Below are 26,852 nucleotides of genomic sequence, written 5' to 3'. Positions count from 1 at the left end.
ACTTGCGGCGCTTGCGCGTGATCTTTGTGCGAGGCACAGCACAGGGGCGGGACCGAAGTCCAATCCTCACACAGAGTCAACCCAAATGTGATTAAAAGGTCCTAAAAGCATGTGTTTACTTTGCAAGACCTTTTTTAAATACTTATACCTGTTTGGCCTTTTATTAAAAGCTAACAATCACCTACATTACACCCATTTAATATTACTAGCTCACTTTGGTCCAAGGAGGGTGTTACGGTAGGGGCTGACGGGTCAAAACATTGACGGTTAAGCTAGTCTCTTGCCCCTACCTGTCAAGATGGAGGCCTAAAATACCATCTTACTTTGGCCAAAATGGCTGAATTTTATACCATTGTGTAATCCCTTGAACCTATTTTTCCCCCCTCACATGTAAAGGGATTGTGGATGTAAATGTATGACTCTTATGTTCTGGACTGGTAATTGACACAGATTCCATTGTGTGCTGGCTTTCTTTCTAAATGTGGGCAGGGTGAAGTGCTTGGGACACTAAGAGAAGTGGGGACGAGTGTTTATTCAGCCCGGGGTAACAGTCACTCCAAAAAGCGAAGCCATCTCTGAGGCCCCTATCATCACCGCTGGCAAAGGGAACCGTTGATGTGTCTTAGCCCCATTGGCACAATTCTCACTGGTTGGTTTGACTTTCCCAATCCCCTTGTGCCTACCCCTGTGGGCTGTGTAGATTGGTCCCTCGCTTTGTGATTGGCCGATATGTTGCATCCGTGTCCTGATTGGTCGGCATCCCGTTTTTCATGGTTTTACATGGAGACGGAGAAACTATTAAAGTTCCTGCCGATCACAGTTCTACAGGAAGTTGGTGTTTTACTCAGAGGTTTGTGCCACACAGATCCAAATTGAGGCTCTGTTGCATAGGCGGGAGCGGGAAGTTTGAAGTTGCTAGCATCACTACGGTATCGTGGTACCCAGAGACTATCGTTGTGTGTAAGACATCTTGGGTAAGCCTGCCGAATGGTGTCCAGCACCTAGCGAGCTAGGATTCCCGCAGTAACCCCTGTTTTTGGCAAGTGTAAGTTAACCCTGAAGCTGTGTATTGTGTTGCTCCTGTTGCCTACAGACGAAATAAACATGCTTTATTTAACTCCTTCGTTCTGTTTGGTTCCTGCGATCCCGTGTACATTGTCCTGGTCTCCCGTGACAGAGGGATTAACCCTTAAAATAAAATCTGTTGTATTCTCGTGACGGTTTTTTCCTTCCCATGTTAGCTTTTTTTGTTCCACTTGCAAAGAAAGATTAACTCCTGTTCCACTCTTCGCAAACTCAGCTTATTTTGTAAACAAATGAATTGCTGCTTTCTTGCCAACTCAACAAAATGTATGGTTAGCAAAGCATTTGCAGCATCCAAAGACACGAAACATTGTGAATATTACTGATCAAGTATCTACCAGTTTTCGTCACTTAAAAGAAGGTTTTAATAGTTGGTCTTAAAATCTTTCTAATAAATAGCCCACACCCTCAGGGCAGCAAGCAGAAATCGCTGATCCCAGGACAAATATAATTAGCAGGGCCTCACCCTCGGCGCACTAAGGGTGGGGGGGTTGGATGAAAGGAGAAGGTCTGGTCCTGGGGGGGTGGGGGAGGGAAGGAAAGAGCAGGTATGAGCAGCATGGGGGGAGGCGGGAGGGGGTATAAAGAGGTAATGGGCCTGGGAGGAGTATAAGAGGGTAATGGGTCTGGGGGGGTGGCTTTGCGAGTATGAGGAGGTAATGGGGAGGGGGGAATATAAGGAGGTAATGGGGAGGGGGAAATATAAGGAGGTAATGGAGAGGGGGGAATATAAGGAGGTAATGGGGGGGGAATATAGGGAGGTAATGGGGAGGGGGGAATATAAGGAGATAATGGGGAGGGGGGAATATAAGGAGGTAATGGGGAGGAGGGAATATAAGGAGGTAATGGGGAGGGGGTAATATAAGGAGGTAATGGGGAGGGGGGAATATTAGGAAGTAATGGGGAGGGTGGAATATTAGGAAGTAATGGGGAGGAGGGAATGGGGAGGGGGTAATATAAGGAGGTAATGGGGAGGGGGGAATTTAAGGAGGTAATGGGGAGGGGGGAATATAAGGAGGTAAAGGGGAAGGGGAATATAAGGAGGTAATGGGGAGGGGGGGATATTAGGAGGAGGTAACGGAGGGGGGAATATAAGGAGGTAATGGGAGGAATATAAGGGGGTAATGGGGAGGGGGGAATATAAGGGGGTAATGGGGAGGGGGGAATATAAGGAGGTAATGGGGAAGGGGAATATAAGGAGGTAATGGGGAGGGGGGATATTAGGAGGAGGTAACGGAGGGGGGAATATAAGGAGGTAATGGGAGGAATATAAGGGGGTAATGGGGATATAATGAGGCAATGGGGAGGGGGGAATATAATGAGGGGTGAATATAATGAGGAGGGGGGAATATAATGAAGAGGGGGGAATATAATGATGAGGGGGGAATATAAGGAGGTAATGGGGGAATATAAGGAGGTAATGGGGGGAATATAAGGAGGCAATGGGGCTGGGGAGGGGGGGATTAGGTGGTCCTTGGTTTGGGTGGAGAGTAAACTGTAGGGCCCTGCACACCCTACACGTGTTTTTAGTAATATCTAGAGGGGTGTTGACCACAAAGAAAAACCACCACAATACCAATATCAGAGAGTTAAGGAGTGGCTCAGCGAGTAAAGACACTGACTCTGAAACCAATGACACTGACTTTGAAGCAGGGGAGCCTGGTTCAAACTCCTTGGTCTGCTCCTTGTGACATTGGGTTACTTTATCTCCCTGTGCTTCAGGCACCAAAAAGCAGATTGTAAGCTCTACGGGGCAGGGACTCATGCCTGATAAAGCAATATGTCTAATAATAGTGGAATAGAGCAATAACACAGGCTGTAAGTACATGGAAAGCCAACGCATCTGGTAATTAAGGTTCTTGTCACAGTTATGCACATAGCAACCACACACAGTATATATTAGCTCAATAGTTAAGTACATCTCTGTATTAATCAATGATGTTAAAGACATGTATTAAGTTATTATGTATCCAATGATTTCAGTATACGTTACCTATGTGCACAAGTTCCTGACTGAAAATTCATTTGGGCTTACACAGAACGGGACAGGGGTTTCCACCTGTTGGTGTAAATAGAGAGGAGGACAGTCTTTCCTGAAGACAGCTGCATGAAACCAAATCACATGAATGGCACACTGGAGATTCAAGGCTGATGAAGTCTATTTCATCACATTTTACTGATTTGAACAGACAAGGAGGCATGAACTCACTGCCGGACTTACGCATACGCCAACTAAGCTACAGCTTAGGGCCTCATAATATGAGGGTCCTCAAAAATAGAAATAAATTAATGCATTTCAAGTTTAAAAATCGGGAGCTAAATAAAGAAGAGATGGGGGAAAAGCATCATCTGTCCCCTTAACATAATCTTAATAACCTTAATCCCTTACCCTAAAAACCCTAACCATAAATACTTACTCTAAAAACCCTAACCTAAACATCTTAACCCGTTAACTCCTTACCCTAAGAACCCTAAACTTAACCCCTAATCACCTACCTTGGGGCCAAAACTGCGGTGAATGGTGCATACTTTGGCTGTGTCGTCCATCGGTGGTGCCGCGATGGAGATGGGGCGGGGTTTAGTTCCGTTATAAAAATTCAGCGCGCCGCTGGCGGCTAATCAGTCAGCAGATCAACACTTACATGCAGAGCGTTCCCTCCCTTTGTAATAATACACATTACTTATAGGTGTTATTTATTATTTTGTTTACGTTTTAATGTAATTGTATGTTACAGGTTAAAAATACAGGGATTTATTGTCACATAGGTTTTTGGGTTAACGCCGGACTGGGGCCCAATCTGTCAATAATTGGTTGGCATTGGTAAGAGTCGGGGTGATGGGGACGTGAAACCATTGTAGGGACAGGTTTTGTTAAGCCTCACTTAATATAAAAGTTACATTTTACGTGGGCTCATGGCATATATTTTTGGGATACGGGAAGTTTGGTGATCTAGTTTATTTATTATATTAAATAAATCTGTGGTCACACACCACCACCAAGTCAAAACATCTTTGTGTGTAGTGTATTTAACCATTTTGGGCCTCCAGTCAAGATGCCCTGTTGACTGTGACACCACTTTTTACACATTATCTCCGTGAAATAAGTAAAACTCTGTAGTATACGGCTACGGCCCAAGTGCTCATTGCTGCACGCGCTCCTGGCGGCGCGTGCACAGATTACAGCCGTGATCTGCGGTCTGTAGGGGAGCAATGGGATACGTGAGGGCATGGGCATGATGGGGGGCCCGGCCATGGTGGGGCAAATCTGCCCTTCCATTGGCTGCCCGCCGAGCACGTGACCGTGTCGCGGCATGAGAAGCCAAAATTCTTGTCTTCCCTGCCGGCGGACGCGCCATGGTGAGAGGGGAGCGCACACATAAGAGCTACTGGGGTCTGCCTAACTAGAGGTGAGTGTCTGGTGTGCGCCGCGCACGCCGTCGTGACCACTGGGCTCCCGGCCTAAAGTGTTGCAGGCCACGAACAGCAAAGGCGCTAAACATACGCAGACAACACGTCACTGAATAGAACATAGCTTGTTTTCAGATCTATAAAATCATTTAGTGTGACTGCTGATTGTGTAAATCCACATTGATGTTTTACCAGAACGTGCCAGTGTTTGAGAACATGACTCAGCAGCAACCAATGTGTGCTATAATTAGACTATGCTCGTCAGTTATACTGCACCATAATGCCTACTACCAAATAACTCAACAATTCATTTGTAACGTACTACTGTTACTGTTTATTATCATGTGATATTATTGTATATTGTACAATCACATTTTAAACCAAAAAAGTTTTACAGATAATGTATGACAGGATTATGACAGCCACGTCACTTTGTGTGACTTTAACTAAAGCTAGATCGCAAGATGTTCAGCTTCAAAATAATTATACATTGGCACAGTCTGTTTCTACCTTGGACAGCACTCCTTATGCTTCTAGAAGTGGGGTGGCCAACTCCAGTCCTCAATGGCGTCCTCAACTGGTCATGTTTTTTTTGTTTCAAATTTTTTTATTAGGCATTAGTACAGCATACAGTTTTACAAATATATCTTGGCCTAATACAGGGTTTTTTCTTTTTTGTTTGTTGACATGGATAGTCTCGACATGCCCTCGACCCTCCATCCTCGGTCGAAGGGGCTGGCGAGAGGGGGGAAACAGAAAAAGAGGGGGGAAGAGGGGGGAGGGGGGAAGGTCCCGTCCTCCTCAGTTTCCTGTGAGGGATTCCGCCCATGTCTCATCTGTTGCTTATTGGGGGTGGGTCAGTTTTAATCTGCTGTTTGGGTCAGCCATGGTTCTCATACTTTATAGAAGGATACCGTTGTCCTTTTCAGGAAAGCCGATAGTTTTTCCATCAACATTACCTCTTGAACAAAGTTCGTGAGGGCACTAGTCCCAGTGTTCAGGGCTCAGAAAAAACAGAGCATGATGTATAAATAAACTTGATTGAAGTTAGGGGTGTCTAAATCATGAAAGCTGTGTGAGACTCTGACCCCCCCACCTCCTCACAATAAAAGGTTTTTAATGTTTCTAGTAGATTGCAGCCCCTTTTTGCTTCACTGTTGCTGTGCTCCGCTTCCGGATTCCACGGACTGCTTTTAACATTACCTCTTGGATTCTTTTCTTTATTGTTTGCCTGGGGGGGGGGGAGACACCTTCTTTCATGAGGCAGCCACCGCACATCTAGCCGCCGTGAGTATGAAGGAGATTAATTTTCTTATTGGGCAGTCAATGTTCTCTATTGGCCTGGCCAATAAGTAGGTCAGCGGGTCAATGGGTATTGTGAGGTCTGTGTCCTCTTTTATTATAGTTTGTATGGTTTTCCAATATTTCTGAATTTCTGGACATGACCACCAGATGTGGGCCATGTCTCCCTTTTGTCCGCAGCCTCTCCAGCATAAATCGGAGGCCAGGGGGTAGATTTGATTTATTCTGACTGGGGTAAGATACCAGCGAAACAGTATTTTGTAAATGTTTTCCTTGATTGTGGTACATATGGAAGTTCCTGAGGCTGATTCCCAAATACTTTCCCAGTCCTCTCGGTCTATTACTATATTCAATTCTGCTGCCCAATTAAGCGTGTAGTCATGGGTGGGGGCGTCTGTCGCCCTCTCCAGTTCTGCATAGATTTGTGTTATAAGACCTTTTTGGTGGGCTGTTTCCTTGCACAGCCTTTCAAAACTAGTGAGAGGGGGAAATTCCAATGTTGGGGATAGTGTTTGAATAAAGTGTCGAATCTGGTGGTACTTGAAGACGTTCAGTTCAGTCCTGCCATTTCATATTTGTTTTGTAATCTTTGGTAACTCAGGAACTGCCCTAAACTCAGGAAGTCGGCAACTGCCCTGATATTTTTAACTGTAAATTGATCGGATTGTCTGGGCTCACAACCAGGGGGGAATTCGGGGTTTTTGAGAATTGGGACTTGTTGGGATTTAGTGGTCGTGAGCTTGAATTTAAGTTTGCATTTCGTCCAGATCTCCCATGTGTGCCTCATCGGTCCTAATTTGAATTTACTGTTTTACATATCTTCCTTGCTCAGGGACCAAAGGCATGCTGGCAGAAAAGGCATGCCGGCGTATTGCGATTCTATGTCTAGCCAGCAATATTGGCCTGGGTCTGCGTTCCAAACTACTACCTGTCGCAGCTGGGTGGCTTGATAGTATCTTATAATGTCTGGGACTCCAAGACCCCCTCTCCCCCCTGAGGCAAGCAAAACTGCCCTGGCAATCCTAGGTTTTTTACCCTGCCAAATAAAATGAAAGATTTGTTTCTGAATATTCTTCAATTCTGCGCCAGGGATGTGGATCGGGAGAGTCTGGAAGTAATTTAACAATCTGGGGAGTATGTTCATTTTAACCGAGATCATTCTCCCGATCCATGATATTTGGTATCCTTCCCATTTATCTAGATCATGTTTCATTTTCCGAAATAGGGCCGGGTAATTATGTTGATATAGTGATTGGTAGTTCCTCGATACCTTTACTCCCAAGTATTTGATATAGGAGGAACTCCCCCGGTAGTTAAAATTTAGCTTAAGAAGTTTCACCTCTGGCTCTGGCAGGTTTAGATTCAACGCTTCGGATTTGTCACTATTAATTTTGTATCCTGATATTTTTCCGAAGTCTAGGAGTTCTTTTTGGAGATTGGGGAGGGAAATTTGGGGTTTGGAGAGCGTTAAAATGATATCATCTGCGAATAGAGATATCTTATATTGTGTATGTCCAATTTCTATCCCTTGAATGTCAACATTATTTCGAATTGTGGCCGCCAGGGGTTCTATGGTTAGTGCAAAGAGGAGAGGGGATAAGGGGCATCCCTGTCTTGTGCCATTTTTAATATTAAATCTCTGAAGACTGCCCCCTGGTAGTTTTACCATTGCTGACGGGTCTTGGTAGAGTCTACGGACCCCTTCTAGGTATGCGTCTTTAAAGCCGAATTTACGCAAGGTGTGGTCTAGGAATAGCCAATCGATTCTATCGAACGCCTTCTCTGCATCTAGGCTAAGGAGTATTGCTTTGGTTCCTGTGATATTTATAAGTCTCGGTAAGATAGGATTTTATCTATTTGCTAGTATTTTACTATATAATTTGAGGTCATTGTTGAGGAGGAAGATTGGACGATAGCTTCCACATTGCATCGGGTCTCTGCCCTCCTTATGGATGATAGCTAGGTTACCAAGAGACATTGAGGTGGGGATTGGGTTCCCCTCCATAAAATGGTTAAACATTTTTAATAGATGCGTGGAGAGTATAGGTAGGAATCTCTTGTAGTAGACATTGGTGAAACCGTCAGGACCAGGGGACTTGGAGAGTTTTAGCACTTTGACCGCCTCTTCTAGTTCCTCTTTTGATATCTCAGCATTGAGGGCTGCATTTTTCTCCTCTGCTAATGTAGGGAGGTGGCAGCTATCTAGGTATTTTTTTATAGAATCTGATGCTATTGGTTCAGGTCGGCCATTTTTGGATCTTAGGTTATATAGTTCGGTATAATTTTTAGTAAACTCTGCTGCTATTTTGTTATTGCTATATTGTATCTCACCAGACCTATTTTTGATCGCCATTATTTGGGATCTCTTCTGTATTCCTCTCAATCTGCTAGACAAAAGTCTGTCGGCCTTGTTGCCCTTATCGTAGTACTGTTGATTTGTCCACTTGAGGGCCTTTTCTACATCTTCCAGCTGGGCTTGTTTAAGTTTTAGTCTGGCTGTAGTTAAAGTTTTATAAATTCTCTTTGAGGGGTTAGTTTTGTGAGCTTGCTCCAGCGTAATAATGTTGTCCGTAAGTTCCTTAATCAATTTTTGTTTTACTTTTTTTCCTATGGGACGCAATAGAGATGAATTTACCCCTGATTGCTGCCTTATGGGCCTCCCAGAGGATTGCTGGAGAGGTGACTGATCCCGAGTTAAAGAAGAAGTAGTCCTTAAGTGAGGTTCTGATCTCTCTCTCTATCTCAGGATGGTTCAGTAAGGAGTCATTTAGTCTCCAGGAATAGGATGTAGTTTTTTCAAATGGTACTGATAGGGTCAAGATGATAGGGGCATGATCTGACCAGGTAATCGGGCCAATATCTGATTCAGTGGAGGCCTCTAGAACATTTTTGGTTACCAGAAAGTAGTCTATACGAGAATAGGTCTGATGAGGTGCTGAGTAAAAAAGGTGTAGTCCCTCTGGCCCTGATGCTGGGATCTCCATATGTCCACCAATGAGAACTCATTCAGTATTCCCCTGAACCTTTTCCCAGTGTGTTGGGAGTGGGCTGTATGGGGGCGACCCATTGCGGTTGATCTGTCCTCGGTGGGGTTTAAAACCATGTTTAGGTCTCCGCCTACTAGCACCGACGACAGATATCCAGGGGCAATGCCCTCGAGAACTGTTTTTAAAAATTCCTCTTGGTTCTCATTAGGGGCATATACATTGATCAGGGCAATTGCCGAGCCTGCCAAAGAGCCGTATACCACTAAAAATCTACTCTCTGGATCCACTGATGTTTTGACATGATTAAATGTAGTGCCTTGTCGGATTAATATGGCCACTCCCCGTTTTTTACTACTTAATGAAGCGAAAAAACACATTGGAAACACTTTTTAAAATACATTTGGGGAGTCTTGCGATGTGAAGTGGGTCTCCTGTAGGAATATGATGTCTCCCCCTGATTTTTTCATATCTTGGTGGGCCAATTTTCTTTTCCTGTTATTTTGTAGGCCTGTGACATTTAATGATAATATCTTAATTGGGGCTGTGGTAGCCATTGGATTTGTTTGTGGTGAAAGACCTTAGGATCCCTCCTTTCCCACTGGGGGGGGGGGGTCTTGATTCTGTAGTTTAGGAGCTCATTGTGCCCCAGCAAACATCTAGATGTGGGGGATAGGGGGGCGGAATGGGGAGGGGGACTCGAGGCCCTTGGTCCTTATTCTACCATTAGTTCAACATTGGGTTCTGCAGTGCATAACGATATTCAGTAGCATTACTACATCCATCGCTTGATGTAGGCATGACAACAAGGTTAATTGACATAACAATAGCTTGGCCCATGAGTTGAGCATAACAACATAGTTAACAGGGATGTCAGTATCTGATCAGTGAATTGAGCATTGCACCCCATTTGTCTTCAGAGATCAGTTTCTGTGGCGAAACACTGTAACTAACCATAGGAGTAGCTGAGCTGTTTGGGAGGTCCATTTGAGGTGGGGGGGGGGGGGGCACTTGGGTATGATTTGCCTAGTGCACAGATAAGGGATATGATGTATTTTTAACTTGAAGGGGGGGTGAGGAGGAGGTGGGACAGCATCTGTCCAGGGGGGGGGGGGGAGTGGGCTTGGGGCCTCTACTTCCCTAATGGGCCAGCATTGGGACCTGCAGAATGTAGCAGTATTCCCCTGCATGGTGATATCTTCAACGGGGTTGGGAATGGCAGCACTATAAACTGAGTCAACAGTATCTGTGCAATGAGTTGAGCAGGACCACCTGATAGCCTGGGGTAGCAGAGTCTGTGACCTATGGGGTAAATGACAGTATGGTCGCCTGGAATGGCAGTGTCTATCCAGGGGAGGGGGGGGGGGTGTGGGGGTGGGACGTGGGGGGGGGGGGGGAGCGAGGTGGGGGGGCGAGATGGGGAGGGGGACTCGCTGCCCTTGGTCCACATTCTGCTATTGGTTCAACCTTAGGTTCTGCAGTGCATAACAATATTCAACAGCATTACTACATCCATCGCGTGAAGTAAACATAACAGCCGGGTTAATTAACATAACAATAGCTTAGACCAGGAGTTTAAGCATAACCGCATAGCAGGGATGACAGTGTCTGTTCAGTGAGTTGAACATTGCACCTCATTCGACGTCAGAAGACAGTCTCTGTGACGATACACTGTGACTAACCACAGGAGCAGTTGCGCTGTTTGGGAAGTCCTTTTGAGATGGCGGGGGGGTACTTGGGTGTGATTTGCCTAGTGTGCAGATACGGAATATGATGTATTTTTAACCTGAAGGGGGGGGGTTGGGGGGGTAGGGGGAGATGGGGAGGGGGAGATCGGAGTAAAACTGGTATTATCGCCTTCCATGTCCCCAGCGCTGTGCGTTGTGTCATGAGTGCCATGGAGCTTGGAAATACCTTTTGGGAGAGGGCGGGGGGAACACAGGAGATGGGAATGCTCTTGATGCAACATTAAGGAGTAACTATATATAGTGAACGGGGCCTCTTTGCGGGAGTGTCTATGGCGAATATTTTAGTCCTGATAGCTCTTCGCAAGTTAGCGTATTGCATAGCCAGGGTGCGTTATGTGCAGCCAATACTGGACCTGCCTTCAGGCCTATTGGTGCCCCGGGGGGATCGATCAGGGTTTAGAGTAGTGATGGCAGTCCGACCCCCCTGCACAGCAAGGCCTGCCTGCGCGTCAATATCACAGCCGAATGGACCGGGCTGGATTGCGGTAATGTACTCACAGTTATCGGGGCTTCCATCTCGCCGCCCGGGGGGTAGATTCCAGGCCCTGCTAAATTCCATGGAGGTTCTGATGCAAAAGGCCCCCTCTCTCCGGAGGCTCCGCTGCGCGTGTTGGACGAGGGACGAGAGAGGGAGAGAAAGGAAGGATGCGTCCCCCACTCCTCTTCTCCCCTGTTCCCCCCGCACGCGGGGACCGATTTCTACATCCCCTCTCTCGTCGTTCCAAGTCGAGGGGGTGCACCCCCCAGGACTGCTTGCTCGCCATCAGCCTCGAATCCTCGGGGACTGCTTATGAAGTGGGTGCTGTCCGCGGCGGATGTCGAGGTAAGATGTTGATACGGGGTTCTCCGTCGGTAGCTGTGTTCCTCCTTGGGGTTGTAGGGCGGCCGCAGGTTGATGAGCTGTCATCAGGTAGTGCGTTGTCTATGTCCGCCGCCGGGTTTTCCGTCCTCTTCAGGGGTCCGCTGCTTGGCTTCCTTTGGGTTCCCAGGGTTGTATTAGCCAACGGGGCTATACTATAAACAGTTAACAGGTAAACCAGGTAAAAACTGAATGTAGGGGTAAACATGGATGACAGGGGAGCAGCTTTTTTTTTTTTATTATTTGGTTCGCTGCTGTTTTTGTCCCGCTAGCCTCTCAGAGGCTCTGACCGGTGGCTCCGTTGTTTCCGCTCTTTGAGGTCTGGAGGGGTCAGTATTCCAGTCGGAGGGTGGGCTCAGGACCAGTGCCCTGGCAAATTGTGTCATATCCTCTGGGTGTCTAACGGTAAGGAATTTGCCGTTCTTCTGCGCTATGAGCTTAAACGGGAACCCCCACTTGTATTTGACTTCGTTGTGTCGCAGAAGGATAGTCAGGGGTCTCATTTCTCTGCGGCGATTGACCGTGACTTTCGATAAGTCATTATATATTTGTAGGGGGTCATCCTTAAATTTGATGGGCTCTCTTGCTCGGCAGGCCTCCATTATTTTCTCCTTCATGGAGTATCTGTGAAGGTGGACGATGACGTCTCTCGTCCGGTTAGGATCCTCGGACCGCGGTCTCAGTGCGCGGTGGGCTCTATCCATTTTCAGATCTTTGTGGTCGAGGTCCCCGCACACCGAGGTGAAAAAGTCTAGGAGGTATGTTCTTATTTGACCAGGAGGAACCGATTCCGGTATGCCACGGATCCTGATATTTTGACGCCTGTCGCGGTTCTCCTGGTCCTCTAGACTGTCTCTCAAACTGCAAATCTCTGCACCCAGCCAGTAGATCTCATTGTCTGCTGCTTCTTGAGACTGTAGGGTTTCAGCCATTTTGGTCTCCAGGGCCGCGGTGCGCTCTGTGAGGCCCGTGAGATCCTGTTTGAGTTCTGTGACTGCAGCTCGCAGGTCTGCTTGTAGTGAGGTGTGGAGTTTGTCCAGCATTGAAGCCATAAGCTCCTGCATGTATTCTCTGGTCAGACTTTCATCTGGTGGCAGGGGCTCCTCTGATCGATCCCGATCTGGCGCCGCGTGTTTGGTGCCGCATGCGCTGGTTGAGCCGGCGCCATCTTGATGTTTAGAGGCTGCCTCTGAGCTCCGTTGTGAAGGAGAGAAAATTTTCCAAACTCCCTGGGTCGTTTGGGCTTTCGGTCTGCCCGTCATTGCTGCTGATGGTGTAGCTTAGGGGGAGCGTTGTGGGGGTCGGAAATTTGGGGGGGGAAAGTGCGTATAATAATGATAATATGCGAGGGTCTGTGGAGCTTCTCTCTCACACGACCATCCTCGTTGGCGTCCTGGACACGCCCCCAACAGGTCATGTTTTAATGATATCCCTGCTTCGACGGAGCCACTGATTAAGCCACGTGCTGCAGCAGGGAAATCCTTAAAACCTGACCTGTTGGTGGCCCTTGAGGACTGGGGTTGGCCACCTCTGCTCTAGAGCTTTACGAATAAAAAAAAATATTTATACTACCAATGCACATCTCTACTATTTCAAACAATAGCATTTGATTAACATAATAAAGTCATGTTTATACATCGACGTGTACTTTATGAAACCATGTCTTTCCCGCTGTCTGATATTTTGCCGCACTGACATGCCATGAAAAAATTTATGATTTATTTGAATATTAGTCTCCCTAGAATCTTCTCGAGTATGAGACATCTCAGTGTCACACTCACTGGCTGAGGCTCATAGAGTGAGTTTTGCCCATGACATGAGATGGGTGAGGACTTGTCAAAATTATTGAATCTAGGTTGTGACCTAGTGGTAAAGACACGTGTCCTGTTTATATGCCAATGTCCGCCCCTGAAGCAAATAAGCTAGTCTCCCAGGTTCCAAAACTAGTTTGTGCCCATGAATCATGTTGCCTAATCTCATTTAGATTAACACCCATAGAAGCACAATTAGCATTGGCAATTGTGTCTGTTAAACATATCTGCACTGTGTATCAGTACCCCCAATCGAAATAGATAGAATTATTTCTTGGATAAGTATGGTGCTGTTTATTTTGCCCCACAATTACACCCATTTTGCCTTGATACATATTCCCCAAAATAAATACTGGGGAAAAAATGGTATTATCCCGCACTCTGAGCAGACAAAAGACTATATGAGATCCAAAAAATTAGAGAAACATGATTTTACTCATAGTCTCATATGTATGAAAAATAAGCAAAGGATAGAACTGTGAAATACAGGTGAAATATAGATAAAGACTACTTATCCACAACTCTCAAATTGCCTGGCACACAAAAACACCAAAGCTGGTAATGTAAAAATGAGCTTTCTGATATTACAAAGGGAGGCTAATTGGTTATGTTACCAGTATGCACGTAACATAAAATGCCTATTTTTTTATTGTTCTCCATTAAAAAGTGAAGTACAGTACTATGGTTGTTTATAACCGGTGGGAACGGGCTTGACAATCGGGTCTTCCCCTGAAATATTGCTCCCCTTTTATCTTTTTCTATAATTACTTCTGTATATTTTTTTAGCCTTATCCCCATTTTACACCAGCTTTGGTGTTTTTGTGTGCCAGGCAATTTGGGGGCTGTGGATAAGAACTCTTCATATTATCTTCAAATCATATTACTCTAATTTTCTGAATCTCATAATATTTTCTCAACTCTGTGTGCGGGATACCACTATTTCTCCCAGTAATCATTTTGTGGGACTTACGGGTACCCCTCTCGGTTTCCACGCAACACTGCATATTTACACTATCACAATTTGGTGTTGCGGATTCCTACAAAATAAAAAATAAAAAACTTTTTACCATACTCCCCAAAATGTTTTGCCAGAAAATTGCTGATTTACAGAAGAAATAAAAACCTAATAACAAAAAAAGAAAAAAAAAGCTACTTTTCATGTTTTCATTTTTTAATTGATACATGTGGTGCTGATTTTTGCAGCAGTAAGTCTTTGATACAACTTCAAGCCCCTTACAAATAAAATCAAACATAATATACAGCAAATACAAACCACTTGTATGCATATTCACACGGCTCAGATAAGATGAATGGTTAAGTACAGCAAGTATCTTCATCTCTACTACACCGTTTATATTTTATTTGTATTCATTTATCGGAGGCAGCTGAATCTTGTCCTGCACAAAAGCTGCATATGATGTAACCGTATAAATAGTCATTTTTTTGCACACATGGCCTGGGCTGATCTCCTTACCGGCAGCGCGCGCACACCCTCTGCTCGCACCCTCTGGGAGGCCGAATGAGCAGGAACAGCTGCGCTTCCCCGGAGCCGCTCCCCTCCGACCAATCAGAAGCCAGGCACGCCAGGGGCGGACCTTATTGAGAACAATAACACCGGGGCCTCGCGGCTCGTGGTTAGCATGAAGCCGGGGGCTCGCGTGAAACCTCTAGCTGAGGGACAGACAACATAGGGCGGCTTCAGTTTGCCTCGCCGGGCTCTTTGTCCCCCAGCTTCATTCAAGTGTGCACAAGGAAGCAGTGTGATATGTATACGCATGACCCAAAACAAACCTTTCTTGGCTGATGCGATGCTTAGTTTAGCTGATGCGATGCGGTGTTTTAGTTTAATTTAATTTTAAAGGAGGCCACTGTATGCCAGTGATTTTTTTATTTATTTATTTTTTAAAGCATATGCCGTACAGAACATAACTAGTATGATTCAATATCCTAGAACATATTTTTCATGTTATACTGCCGGATATATATATGTATGTATGTATCAAATCTGGACACACACAGGTCAGTGTACTTTTTTAATATTCTGTGTGTATATATACATTCAGTACTGTGAAGTGTCATGTTTTGTAACATACGGCACCCCTGTGAGCACGTGACAAGGGTTAATACTTACGCTCGCAAGCGCTCCCACTTTTCACCTCCGCAGAGGTCCCTCAAATGAGTTAACATCTCCCCTAAATACGTCCCAATATACCACTGTAACGAACAGCACACAAGTGAGCACGTGACTTAGATATGCAATCAGGTTAATGCACACAGCTACTCTAGCCCAGCGTTGCGCAAACTGGGGGGCGCGACCCCCAGGGGGGGCGCGAGACTGCCGACGGGGGGCGCGGGGTTTACAGAGGCCCCGCGCGCTTCCCGAAGGCACTTAAATTAAGTGCCGGGGGAGCTGCAGGGCCTCTGTAAACCTAACTTACCGTGGCTCCGGCGGCTTCCTCCCTGCGTCGCCATGGCAACGCGGCGTCAAAATGACGCTGCGAGGTGATGTGACGTCACGTTGCTATGGCAACGTGACGTCATTACGCCGGAGCGCGGGTAAGTTGGGGTTGGGGGGACGCAGGAGTGAGGGGACAGCCGGCAGGGGGGCGCAGGGAAAAAAGTTTGCGCCCCCTGCTCTAGCCAACTCACTTTTCGCCTGCGCATGGTACCTCCTATTGAGAGTTAATATTAACAAGTACTCAATTGCAATCATATCTATACACTGCCACCACCTGGGGTATGCAAATAAGATGTAAAATTAATATTTGCCAGGGCCCCAGGTCCCTGTTTATTATAGAAAAAAAACTATGCACTTTATGCACACACATCAGTTGTAGCAAAATGTGTCCGAAAACATAAATACTCTCTCCAGAGCGTGCAATCAGTTCATTCAGAGCCCAAGGCATTACCTATTAAAAGTTTTAATATATATATAAAAAATGCAGTGCTTAGATTACAGAAAAAAGTATTACAAGAACATACCGTTACAATAAAATGCAGAACAGTTTCTTAAAATAAAAAAAGTGTGTGTGTGCCGTGCACGCACATTTTAAGTGAAACTTCTTTGTCTTTTGTCACAAAATTGTATTTGTGATGGGGATGTTTTAAATTAAAAATCAAAACACAATTTCAGTGCCAAAACGCAAAGAAGTTTGACTTAGAACGTGTTTTAGCTATTTGCACTTCTATATTTCTAGTAACTGTGAATTCCTTGTGTGTGTGTGTCAGTCAGTGTGTCTTTCTGTCTGTGTGGGTGTGAGTGTCAGTCAGTGTGTGTTTGTGTGTCCTGCTGCTGGTGTGCCGGTGCCTTCTGCGCATAAGAGAGAATGGGGCAGTACCTATTAGGCTTGTGCGCATGCGCAATGATTCTGCCAGACAAGTCCCCCTCTCCCCGGCGGGTGGAGGTTAGGGGACAAAGCCAGCCCACGTCGCATCTCCCGGCCGAAGTGGAGATTTCGACAGGAGTCGGGGAAGTTGATCGGCTGTATTGCGCATGTGTGTGGGTGACAATTGGCTTCTGCGCATGCGCGCCACAGGTCACAACCCCTTCTTGTGTGCATGCAAGTTTAGTGTAAGTTCTGTGCAGCCTAGAATGCTGTTTTTGTGCGTATGCGTGAGCGCAACAGACACGAGCCCATTAGTAGCGTAACGTCACTCGCGTTACAGTTTTTCGTTACAAGGCAAGGATTTTTTTACCATGAAAACCCTGTAGGCGCCAACAAAGAAATTTCACTTCAAAAAGGATGCAACATAAAATAAAACCTATACATCACCATATGTCATATGTTTTCCCCAGAGAGGCCACTGGTTCAGGAACATGAGATTCACGCGTTTGGTCCAAACGCACCTCTGTTGAAATCTAATTTTCATAATCTTTTCCCAGACTAAAATACATTCTTTCCTCATGGAACCAGCATAAGCCCACCTAGTCGTAAATCAGTTGTTAAATTGACAGTTGTCTGACAGTAAAAAAAAAAAACTTTTACAAACGACGTTAAACTTCTCTTCAATATCTAAATGTATTAATAACTTTCCTTAACTAACACTTACACACACGTGTGTCACATCAATACATTGAGGCGTTAATGTCGGACAGAATGAGACTAAATATGACCATCTTAATCCTAAATTTAAGTGTCAAATGGATATCTGTCTCTTAGTACCTGCTAGACCTGACGTCTCAGTAATCATTATGTGCGACTTGGTGCCACGGATACACAGATGTAATTCTTAGCATGTGACGTCACATGATATTCTCATTTTTTATAAAGTCACTCTTGGTTTGATACGTACTTAGCCACATCCCCTGGCCATCCATAAATCCCCTCCAGAGAATGCTTTGAGTCTAGCTCTAAAAAGACTGTTTTTAGAAAGTTGTTACAGGGACTATGTTTTATTCCCACCTCTGCCCTTATCTCCAGACTATCAGCAACATGCAACCCATCTGGCATATTTAGTGGGCCATACAGGATAGGCACACCCAATTAAGCTCTCTTTGAAACCCAGCACCCACCCATCACAAGCCTGGGCCTGTCATCAACCCAATATATAGTGTATTTTAACTTCAAACTGTAGCTCAATAATCCCTGACGCACCAGATGGATTAAAATACATAATACCTCAAGACATTATCATGACACATTAGAAGATATGACTCGTATTTAGAGTCTGGCATACTGGACAACATTTGAAAACTACAGTTTCAGAGATTTGGGATGAAAAGGTGGGAGATTATTAAAACACCCATTAACTTGCATAGGGATTACAAAAATATTTTCAGGGAGAGCGCGGAAAAATGTTAACATTTTCAGACAAAGATTAGATGTTTTGCCTTATCTATACAGCGTGTGGCAGTATGATCTCTAAACTCTAAAAAGACTTTAGTGGATTGACACCCTTACAGTACTTTCAAGAATGTAATTTAATTTTACTTCATGGTCATTGACGACAGACTTTATAACATTAACATAGCCCTATGTATTATGCTTAATAAACACTTACCAGAAATGTGCACTGTAAACATTCAGAATATAAAGGTGCATCATGTTCAGCCTAAAGTAGCTGTGACGTACATAGATGAAAATTAATTCTGTTAAATTAAACTGTTAGAAATTCCGGGCATTATTGAAATCGCTGCTCTCTGATTGGTCAAAATTCTGGGCATTATCAATTCACTTATGGCCTGGAATTTTGGAGGCCTGCAATGTGTTTTTGTGTATTTGGGGGGTGGGGGGGGGGGGTAGTTGCAGTGTGTGTGTGTGTGTGTGTGTGTGTGTGTGTGTGTGTGTGTGTGTGTGTGTGTGTGTGTGTGTGTGTGTGTGTGTGTGTGTGTGTGTGTGTGTGTGTGTGTGTGTGTGTGTGTGTGTGTGTGTGTGTGTGTGTGTGTGTGTGTGTGTAGGGCTTGAGTGTATTTACAATTTCAAGTACAGTAAAAGCACAAAAATGTAGAATATCATGTTGATATAAATCACTATAACTGTACAAAAGTGTCTCTCTTATGAAAAATGTATCAAAAAAGCCTAAATTTAGCCTATAATAGTAATAATCCCTTCAGAATACCCTTCGGTATTATTATTTAATTAAAAGATATAGCTACTTTAAGTACCGACTGCTGTTATAAATCCTTGAGAAGCCTTTGTTTTAACGACCCTGCACTGACGTTGGAAAACACAATAAGCTTTACAGCTCTGGTGGTACCATGTGTGCATTTGCTGTTTAATACTGAAGTGTGATGGTTCTATAGTCGTGCATGTCTGCAGAACATTGCCAGAACCAGCAGGTGGCGCACAAGTAGAAGAAAGGGAGTGTGCCGGTTTATCTCCATACATTATAATGAATAATCAAAAACAAAATGTAAAAGGAGTTTAATGAAAAGCATTGGCAGATTGTCCTATCGGTGATCAGGGCTACCCCAGCTGGCCAGTGGGTCGGTGCGGTGGGCCGGTGCGGAGGCTCCCCAGCATCAGTAGCCAGCGGCTCCTCAGCTCAATACCGCCTGCAATACTCTTCCCTCGTCCTGTCGGTGTCAGAATCCAACTACCGAATGCCCGGAGGAGGATGGAGCTGGGGAGTCCCCGGCCGACAGGACCGCTAGGTAAGTGTATGTGCCACGACATCACATGACGCATTGGCATGACAACGTGATATAACTTGATGACACGTTGCCATGATAACGCAACGTCATGATGCTGCAAAGGTGGAGGAAGAGGGCCGCTCTGCAAGCAATCGCCTGGGCAAGCGGGTAAGTACAATCTGCCCCTGCTAAAGAGCCACTGGAAAATAGGGTCTTATTTATGCTATATATCTTAACTGCCCTATACTACACCAAAATAACCTATACTGCTTTCTTCCAGATCTGACTCAAGCTTCACATGGGAGACATCGGAATCCCCCCTAACCCAGAAGACAGGTAAGGAACACCTCCCCTCCAATGTATAACATTGCGGGAATGAGGGTACCTGGACCTTGAGGGACTGCGGATCAGGTAAGATCCCAGGCGGGATCGCTGCTTTAGATATTGTGAAGCGGGGACATCCAGACACTGGTTAAGGGGTTCAGGAAACTAGTCATTCACATCTGGCTTTTTTTTTTCTAGATTAGTGAGGTCATCCAACAAGTACATAAACACACACGTAACAAGGAGTAATTGTAGTAAAGTATAAATGTAATACAATAAATAAACTGTTATGTCAAAAATTAATGTTGTTATTAGTTCTTATTAGGAATTTATTTAAAAAAATTAAGTTGGGGTGGGGCTAGGGGCAGGGCTAGGTGACAGTAGCTTTTTGAGTAATTTGTCAAGCCCTGTATATATGTATGTATTTTTTTTTATAAAGCACAACAGAACAGCAGCTTAAACAAAATGGGACTGGAGGGCGGGAAAAACTCAGTGAGGGGCACGGAATTATTTCCCGTCCCCCAGCATGCGCCTATATGACCTCCCACCCACTCCGATACAACCCCCCCACTGGCCCATCACAACCACAAGGTAAAGTTGGAAGGAGAGGGGAGGGGGAGCCTAGGCCTAGCAGTCATGCAGCTCGATCACTTAAGGCTCTGTGCTCCATGTTAATTGTTTTTTTAAATTGTCCTGGTTTTGCTTTATCATCCTGATGGCAAATTGGAGCCACTTTTAAGTTTATGCTTTTTATACCACTAGTAGATCTCAGCAGTGGGGAATTTCCCATTTGGCCGGGGCGGTAAAATTTTGGGGCGGCAAAAATGTCCTCCACCATATACATTTGCCGTGCTCTCAGGTCAATCAGACCTAATGGGAAGGCTCTTAGCTGTGGCGGCCGCCTCCTTGCTGCCGCCCTCCTTCTGAATCGGACAACACCAACTTGATGTCACACGGCGTCTCGTTGCCGCAGCATCAAATGATGTCATCACGTTGCATTTTAATGGCAACGTGACGCCATGGGACGTCACAATGGTGGTGTCCGCTGAGTCATTTGAAAGTCCGCCGCTGGCTCTCAGAAGAAAGTAGCCCCATATTTACTACACATGGCTCTTTCAGGGGTTATCACTCTTAGGACCAACGTGGATTAATGTCAGTTACATGTTTAAAACAGCAATCCAATATTTATTTTTACTTTTATTTATTTTTAACATCTGATGCGTCGTTCAGAAGGTATAAGCATTTGAAATATTAAAGCTGCAGTTCAAGCTACCGTTTTTTTTTTTTAATATATATATTTTTCCCATTCAATATGTGCATCAATACAATCTGCACACTGATTAGCTAAGCTGCAGATCGATCCGTTCTCCTGTAATCAATCGCTTGCTCAGGGCTATCTAATTCAGTTCTTGCACAGCATTTTGGGCAATGTAATCCTGGAATATGATTGACTGGGCAGTTACTAGATACAATTGGTTCACTGCTAGAGAGAGGGCGGGGCTCAAGAGACAGAGCCTATCAGAAGGGGAAAGGGGCTGTCACTTTTGGTTCCTACATTAGAAATATTAAAAAATGTCTTTAAAACATATATATATATATATATATATATATATATATATTTTTAATTTAAATGCTACAGGTATATTCTCATAGTACAGAACTTATTTATTTTAAAAAAGTGCTTTAAGTGTCTGGGAGGTTAAAAATGAATCTCTCCCCAGAGCCCAGTGAGGTCTACAGGTTATTATGGGAGTGCTGCTTTAAGGAGGTAGATATGGGTGATTGGTGCATTTTTATGCCAAAATCCAATACAGGTAGTCCTCGCTATCCAACGTTTCACTTTACAACGAATGGCATATCCAACGCTTTACAATGCAACCCTATGGGACGTTTTTCGATGCCTGAATGCGTTATCCAACGCTCACAGTCACTGATTAACATGGGACTCACTTTACAACGGTTTCACTATCCAACGCTACTTCCAGAACGGATTCTGTTGGATAATCGAGGACTGCCTGTACCTCTATTGCTTCCATTATTTTTTTAAAGTTAGTTTGTAAACAGTGTGAGCTAAGACTTGGGAGGAGTTTGGTTTCCCCTGCCTGCTCCCTTCTGTCTGATGTCACTGCATTCAACAAGAGTTTGCAAGACCCGAGCCCTCTCTCCCTCCCCTTCCTCTTATTTTTATCGTCTCTCTAAGTCAGGTGTTTGCGAAGGGTGAAGCAAACTGGCAAACACTCCCCCTTTCAGAGGCCTTTGAGAAATGCAATTCATAACTACATTCCAGAGAAACAAGAGGCCAAATTGCTGTTTTTAAACAAGGTTGTGTTTGTTTAAAGCTGCAAAACATGAAGAAAAGATGTCACAACTCTTAATGCTATTTTTAATGAGTTTTGAAGCAGCCTTTGATTTCTGTAGCAGGTTTTATCCCACCTCCCCAGTGCAGGATATTTGCAACACTTTCCTGTTTGTGATAATTTGTTGCCAATGTTCCCAGCAGTTTGAGCTTCAAATTGTATCAATAGTTAATGTTAACGAAGTAACATAAGGATACATTGTAGCTGCAGTTACACTGACTGAAGGATTGATTGAAACTGAAAGACCTCCATTACCTTAGGCCCACAATAAGGATTTGCAGTGATTTTTAAGAGGAGCACCAAACGGTTGCCTATTTAGGTAAGAATGTAGAATTATACATTGTTACATGCTTTACATATACAACAACAAAAAGGGTGTGTGTGTAGTATTGCTGTTTCTGAAAGCCAATTTGATTGTTAAATTGTTTACAAATAGTTTTTTTTTTTGTACCGATTATGTGGGATTACATTTTCATTTAGAAAATACAGACCTGTGAAGTGGTGGCAATAAAAAATGAATGCTATGATTGCAGGCTGCTGGTGAGCCAATGCATGTTACTATGATATAATTACACACAGCTGTTGACAATATTGATTGTTAAAATACATAGTAAACGTAAGATTTCTCAGTGGTAAGACTGAGCTCTGGGAGACCACAGATTCAAGTAAACTTTTAAAACTGTAACTCACAACACAAGGGGGTGATGGCGGTTTTTGCTGTGCAGGATACAGCTTTTCAGGTCTCACGCAATTTGTGTGAATCTCACACAGAGCTGTCTGACGCAGCATGAGGTACATTTCACATGGCCTGGGAGTTCCTAAGACCCTGTCCTAAACCCACGCCCATGCGCCATATCCCTACCTCTGACGTTTCAAATGTCAGACTCGGCTCCCGTTGTCACAGACGCTCCCCTCCTCCCCCTGCATGTCTGATGCCCAGTCTTCCTCTCTGGATTTGGGGGTCGCTTGACATCTCTGAGGATGCAGTTCCATTTAGTTAAAACAAAAAGCAAAACTAGGGGAACTGCTGCATTAACTTTTAGGGTTCCCTAATGACGTTCACTGGACATCCCAAGGGTTGGACCAGTGGACAGCATCAATTTGTTGCAGATTTCTAGGGGAGAGATCTGTTATCTAGGGCAGCGGTGCGCAAACGGGGGGCACTAGATTTTCTGTGGGGGGTGCAGCAGTTATAGAGGTCCTGCCCTCTCCCCCCAGGCATTTAAATTAAATGCCGGGGACCGCGCAAGGCCCCTACAGGAGGGCCCCGGGCATGCGGCGGGTTCTGTTCTAAGGGCCCCCCGCAAAGCGAAAATCGCCGGAAAGCAGAAGCGGCGATTTTCGGTGTGTGCACATGCGCAGACTGACAATTCGCAGTTCTACACATGCGCAACCTCGGAACCCCCCCATGCTGTGCATGCGTGACCTCGGACCATTCTGCGCATGCGCAGACATGGCGGCCCCCTTCTCTGTATCGCCGAGAAGCGGGGTGCCGAGAAGCGGGGCCTTGCTGTTTAACACACTTGCCTTCCCTTCCAGCGATGCGTCATCCTGGTAACCGGCGTCAAATGACGTCGCGTTACTATGGCCCTCACATGACTCCTTGCGTCATTTCGTGCCGGGGGGGGGGTGCGATGCACCGAGGATTGCAGGCAGGGGTGCACACGGGAAAAAGTTTGCCCACCTTGATCTAGGGAATGGATCATGTAATCACTACATGTGGTCATTATGCCGGCATATCAGATGCCCTAGGTGATGTGAACATTCGAGCGCGTTAAACTTTAACAAATCCAGTTGCTGTAACTTGTACGAGTTTCTGTACCTCAAAACCAGAGTTTTCCTGCTTTGTTCACCATTGCCCTAGTAAGTCACGCATTGAATGAATGGGTAAGCGGGAAAAATAAAATGTGAGCTTCAATAAGTGCATTAGCAAATGGTTTGCTTGGTTTTCACTAAGGTAAAAACAGCTGGGTACAATGTTTTTTTTTTTTTCAAGATAAGGGAGAAAGATATGTGTGAATTAAGTAAGACTTATGGTACAATGTGCACATTGCAACAGGAGGACAAGTTACACCTTGGGAAAGTGTCATCTGCATGGGACGTGTTACTAATTAGTCATGTATTATTTGTCATTTGCAGTTTGTGTGATCTTGTGTGCGCTCCCCCCTCGCTCCCCCCTTCACCCCCCCCTCGCTCCCCCCTTCACCCCCCCCTCGCTCTCCCCTTCACCCCCCCCTTCACCCCCCCCTCGCTCCCCCCTTCACCCCCCCCTCGCTCCCCCCTTCACCCCCCCCTCGCTCCCCCCTTCACCCCCCCCTCGCTCCCCCCTTCACCCCCCCCTCGCTCCCCCCTTCACCCCCCCTCGCTCCCCCCTTCACCCCCCCTCGCTCCCCCCTTCACCCCCCCCTCGCTCCCCCCTTCACCCCCCCTCGCTCCCCCCTTCACCCCCCCCTCGCTCCCCCTTTCACCCCCCCTCACTCCCCCCTTCACCCCCCCCTCACTCCCCCCTTCACCCCCCCCTCACTCCCCCCTTCACCCCCCCCTCACTCCCCCCTTCACCCCCCCCTCTCACTCCCCCCTCACCCCCCGCTTCACCTCCCCCCCTCATCTCCCCCCCTCCCCTCACCTCCCCCCCCCCTAAATCCTACACAGCTCAGAAATGAAGGGTGATTCTCGGTCAATATGTCGGGAAGCTCTTTTCCCCATGCTGATGTAGATATTCGTTTGAATGGAGCTGCTATCTTCTTTAGCATTGGGAATTGGCATCACACCATAAGAAGCACTCCTAGGGACCATTTTTTTAAAATAGGGTTGAAGCAGGGGGTCTCGGGAGCTGGACTGTGTTAATTCCAGCTCCGGAGAACCTTTGCTTCAAGAAATACTTACTACTGGAGGGGGTGCCGGTATCTCTCTGCTTTTTAAATGTCCCGCCGCATGTGGGCCAATAGGAACCTGTGAGGGATGACATCACGGCTTCCAATTGGGCCGCTTCACATTTAAACACCGCCATTTCAATCTGGTCTGCTACCGGCACCCTTTACAGAGGTAATTATCTCTGGAAGCAGGGACTCCCCGGAGCTGAAAAGAACACGATTCAGCTCCGGAGACTCAGCTTCAACCCTATGTAAAGAACATTATCCCAAGAAGTGCCTCTTTAAATAGAAACTTCTATCCTTAAAAAAAAAACAGTATGGCAAAAAAATACCTGATTTCATACCTGTTGGGGGGTTTTGAGTACTGGGGTTGAGCACCCCCATAGTAGAACACATACTGGGATATTAGTGCTTTTCAGAGTTATGCTTTTGGAGCTACATTTGAAAACATATTAAACAGATCTTAAATAATAAAATAAATATTCAACATTTGAGACAATGTGTTCTAAGGCTGTTTTTTGCCACTCGAATATATGTTGCTAAGCAGAGCCGCACCTTTTAACTATAGAAAACAGAATGACTCAGAAATAACTAGGCTCTATTTTGTGGCCCAAATTCCTCTGTAACATCATTATTTGTATTCTGTGTCGCGGTGGGGATGGCTGACAATGACTGACATTTTCTTCTGTGGTCTTGCTGTTATTACATTGACCTGTTCAGAGGCTGGAATTAAACATAGACATGTTTAAAGGTTACCGACATACGTAGGAGTTGCAGGGAAGTGAGAGTTCTCATCTCAACCACGTGAATTCTTTTTTCACCAATGTCATTTTTATTTTCATAATTCCACATTTGCTTGACAGATTTTCAGGTGCAGGCCTAAAAACCTGATTTTGAAAGCCACAATAGATAATGCAATAAATACAATGCATACAGTTCTGTGGGACTGTATGTAACCCAATAGCTGCAGAAAAAAAATATTATTTGACATAACTATTTGTGATAAAGATACGAAAGAAAAGAGAAGCACCCATCATTGGCTATGAAGGAGAAGCCAATTTAACTTTGGAGAACAATGCCCGCCTGCCCAGAGAGAGGTTTGGTCTAACACGGGTGGGCAACTCCAGTCCTCATAGGCCACAAACAAGTCAGGTTTTCAGGATATCCCTACTTCAGCACAGTCTTTGACTGAGCCACTGATTGAGTACCTATGCTGAAGCAGGGATATCCTGAAAACCTGACCTGTTGGTGGCCCTTGTGGACTGGAGTCGCTCACCCCTGGTCTTAAAGCAGTCGTTCTTAATGATGGTCATCTAGCTTGCATTTTTATTTTATTTCAAGAGATCTCCTCTTGCCCTTTCCAATCCTGTTTTCATTTTTTTTAAATCCTTCGGGAGATATGTGTTTAAAATATTAAGTGTCTGGGAGGTTAAAATGGCGCCTCATGCAGTCTAAAGGTTACCATGGTAATCGCAGAAGCAAAAGATGGAGAAAATAATGATTTAATTTTTTTTACACTTAAAAAAAAATGTCTGCCTTGCCAGAGTAAGATTTATATACATGTGACTGCATCTTTACTGTTATCATTTTACAATGTAAATATTACAATTCTCTTATTTGAATACATATTGCATATTTGTACAAGAGGACAATACATTGATTGAACAATGTCCAACGCAGGGCACATGCTTTACCCAATTCTAAATTAATAAATAAAGGAAACAAACAACCAGAGTGTGGCCACAGCTTTAATTGTATCATTAAATCACTTTATAACATCCATAATTACCGTCCCCTCCCAAACAGAAAGGAAATGACCATAAAACTCCGCCTCTCGGCCTGGAGCAGCACAATTATTTAACAAACTTAATTAACTTAAACCAAAATATCACATATAACAAAACACTGTGACAACTATAAAAAATATATTTTTTAATTATATATATATCTGTACATCTATATATATTACATTTTAAAAATTCACACAGAACACGGATTCAAAAGAATGAATAAAACCAAGACATGTTTGT

General features: G+C 45.0%; 1 protein-coding gene across 2 annotated transcripts in view; it reads right to left on the bottom strand.

Moving 5' to 3' along the window:
• The window catches only part of LRRC20 (leucine rich repeat containing 20), a 365,681-nt gene extending 350,936 nt beyond the window's left edge, over nt 1–14,745 (bottom strand). The window contains exons 1-2 of one of the 2 annotated variants that reach the window (XM_075610760.1): nt 14,670–14,734; nt 3,077–3,142 (exon numbers count right to left, since the gene is read on the bottom strand). In XM_075610760.1, the coding sequence (XP_075466875.1) occupies nt 3,077–3,108 (32 nt within the window). In that variant the 5' untranslated portion in view covers nt 3,109–3,142; nt 14,670–14,734. Of the gene's footprint in view, nt 1–3,076; nt 3,143–14,669 lie in introns of both variants that reach the window. The other variant, XM_075610762.1, reaches the window with a different exon arrangement.
• Nucleotides 14,746–26,852: the final 12,107 nt, after the last annotated feature.

This window comes from Ascaphus truei, chromosome 8 (assembly GCF_040206685.1).
Source record: "Ascaphus truei isolate aAscTru1 chromosome 8, aAscTru1.hap1, whole genome shotgun sequence".
Classification (NCBI taxonomy): domain Eukaryota; kingdom Metazoa; phylum Chordata; class Amphibia; order Anura; family Ascaphidae; genus Ascaphus; species Ascaphus truei.
The sequence above is the reverse complement of the archived record's forward strand: the minus strand, read 5'-3'. Positions and strand labels throughout refer to the sequence as shown.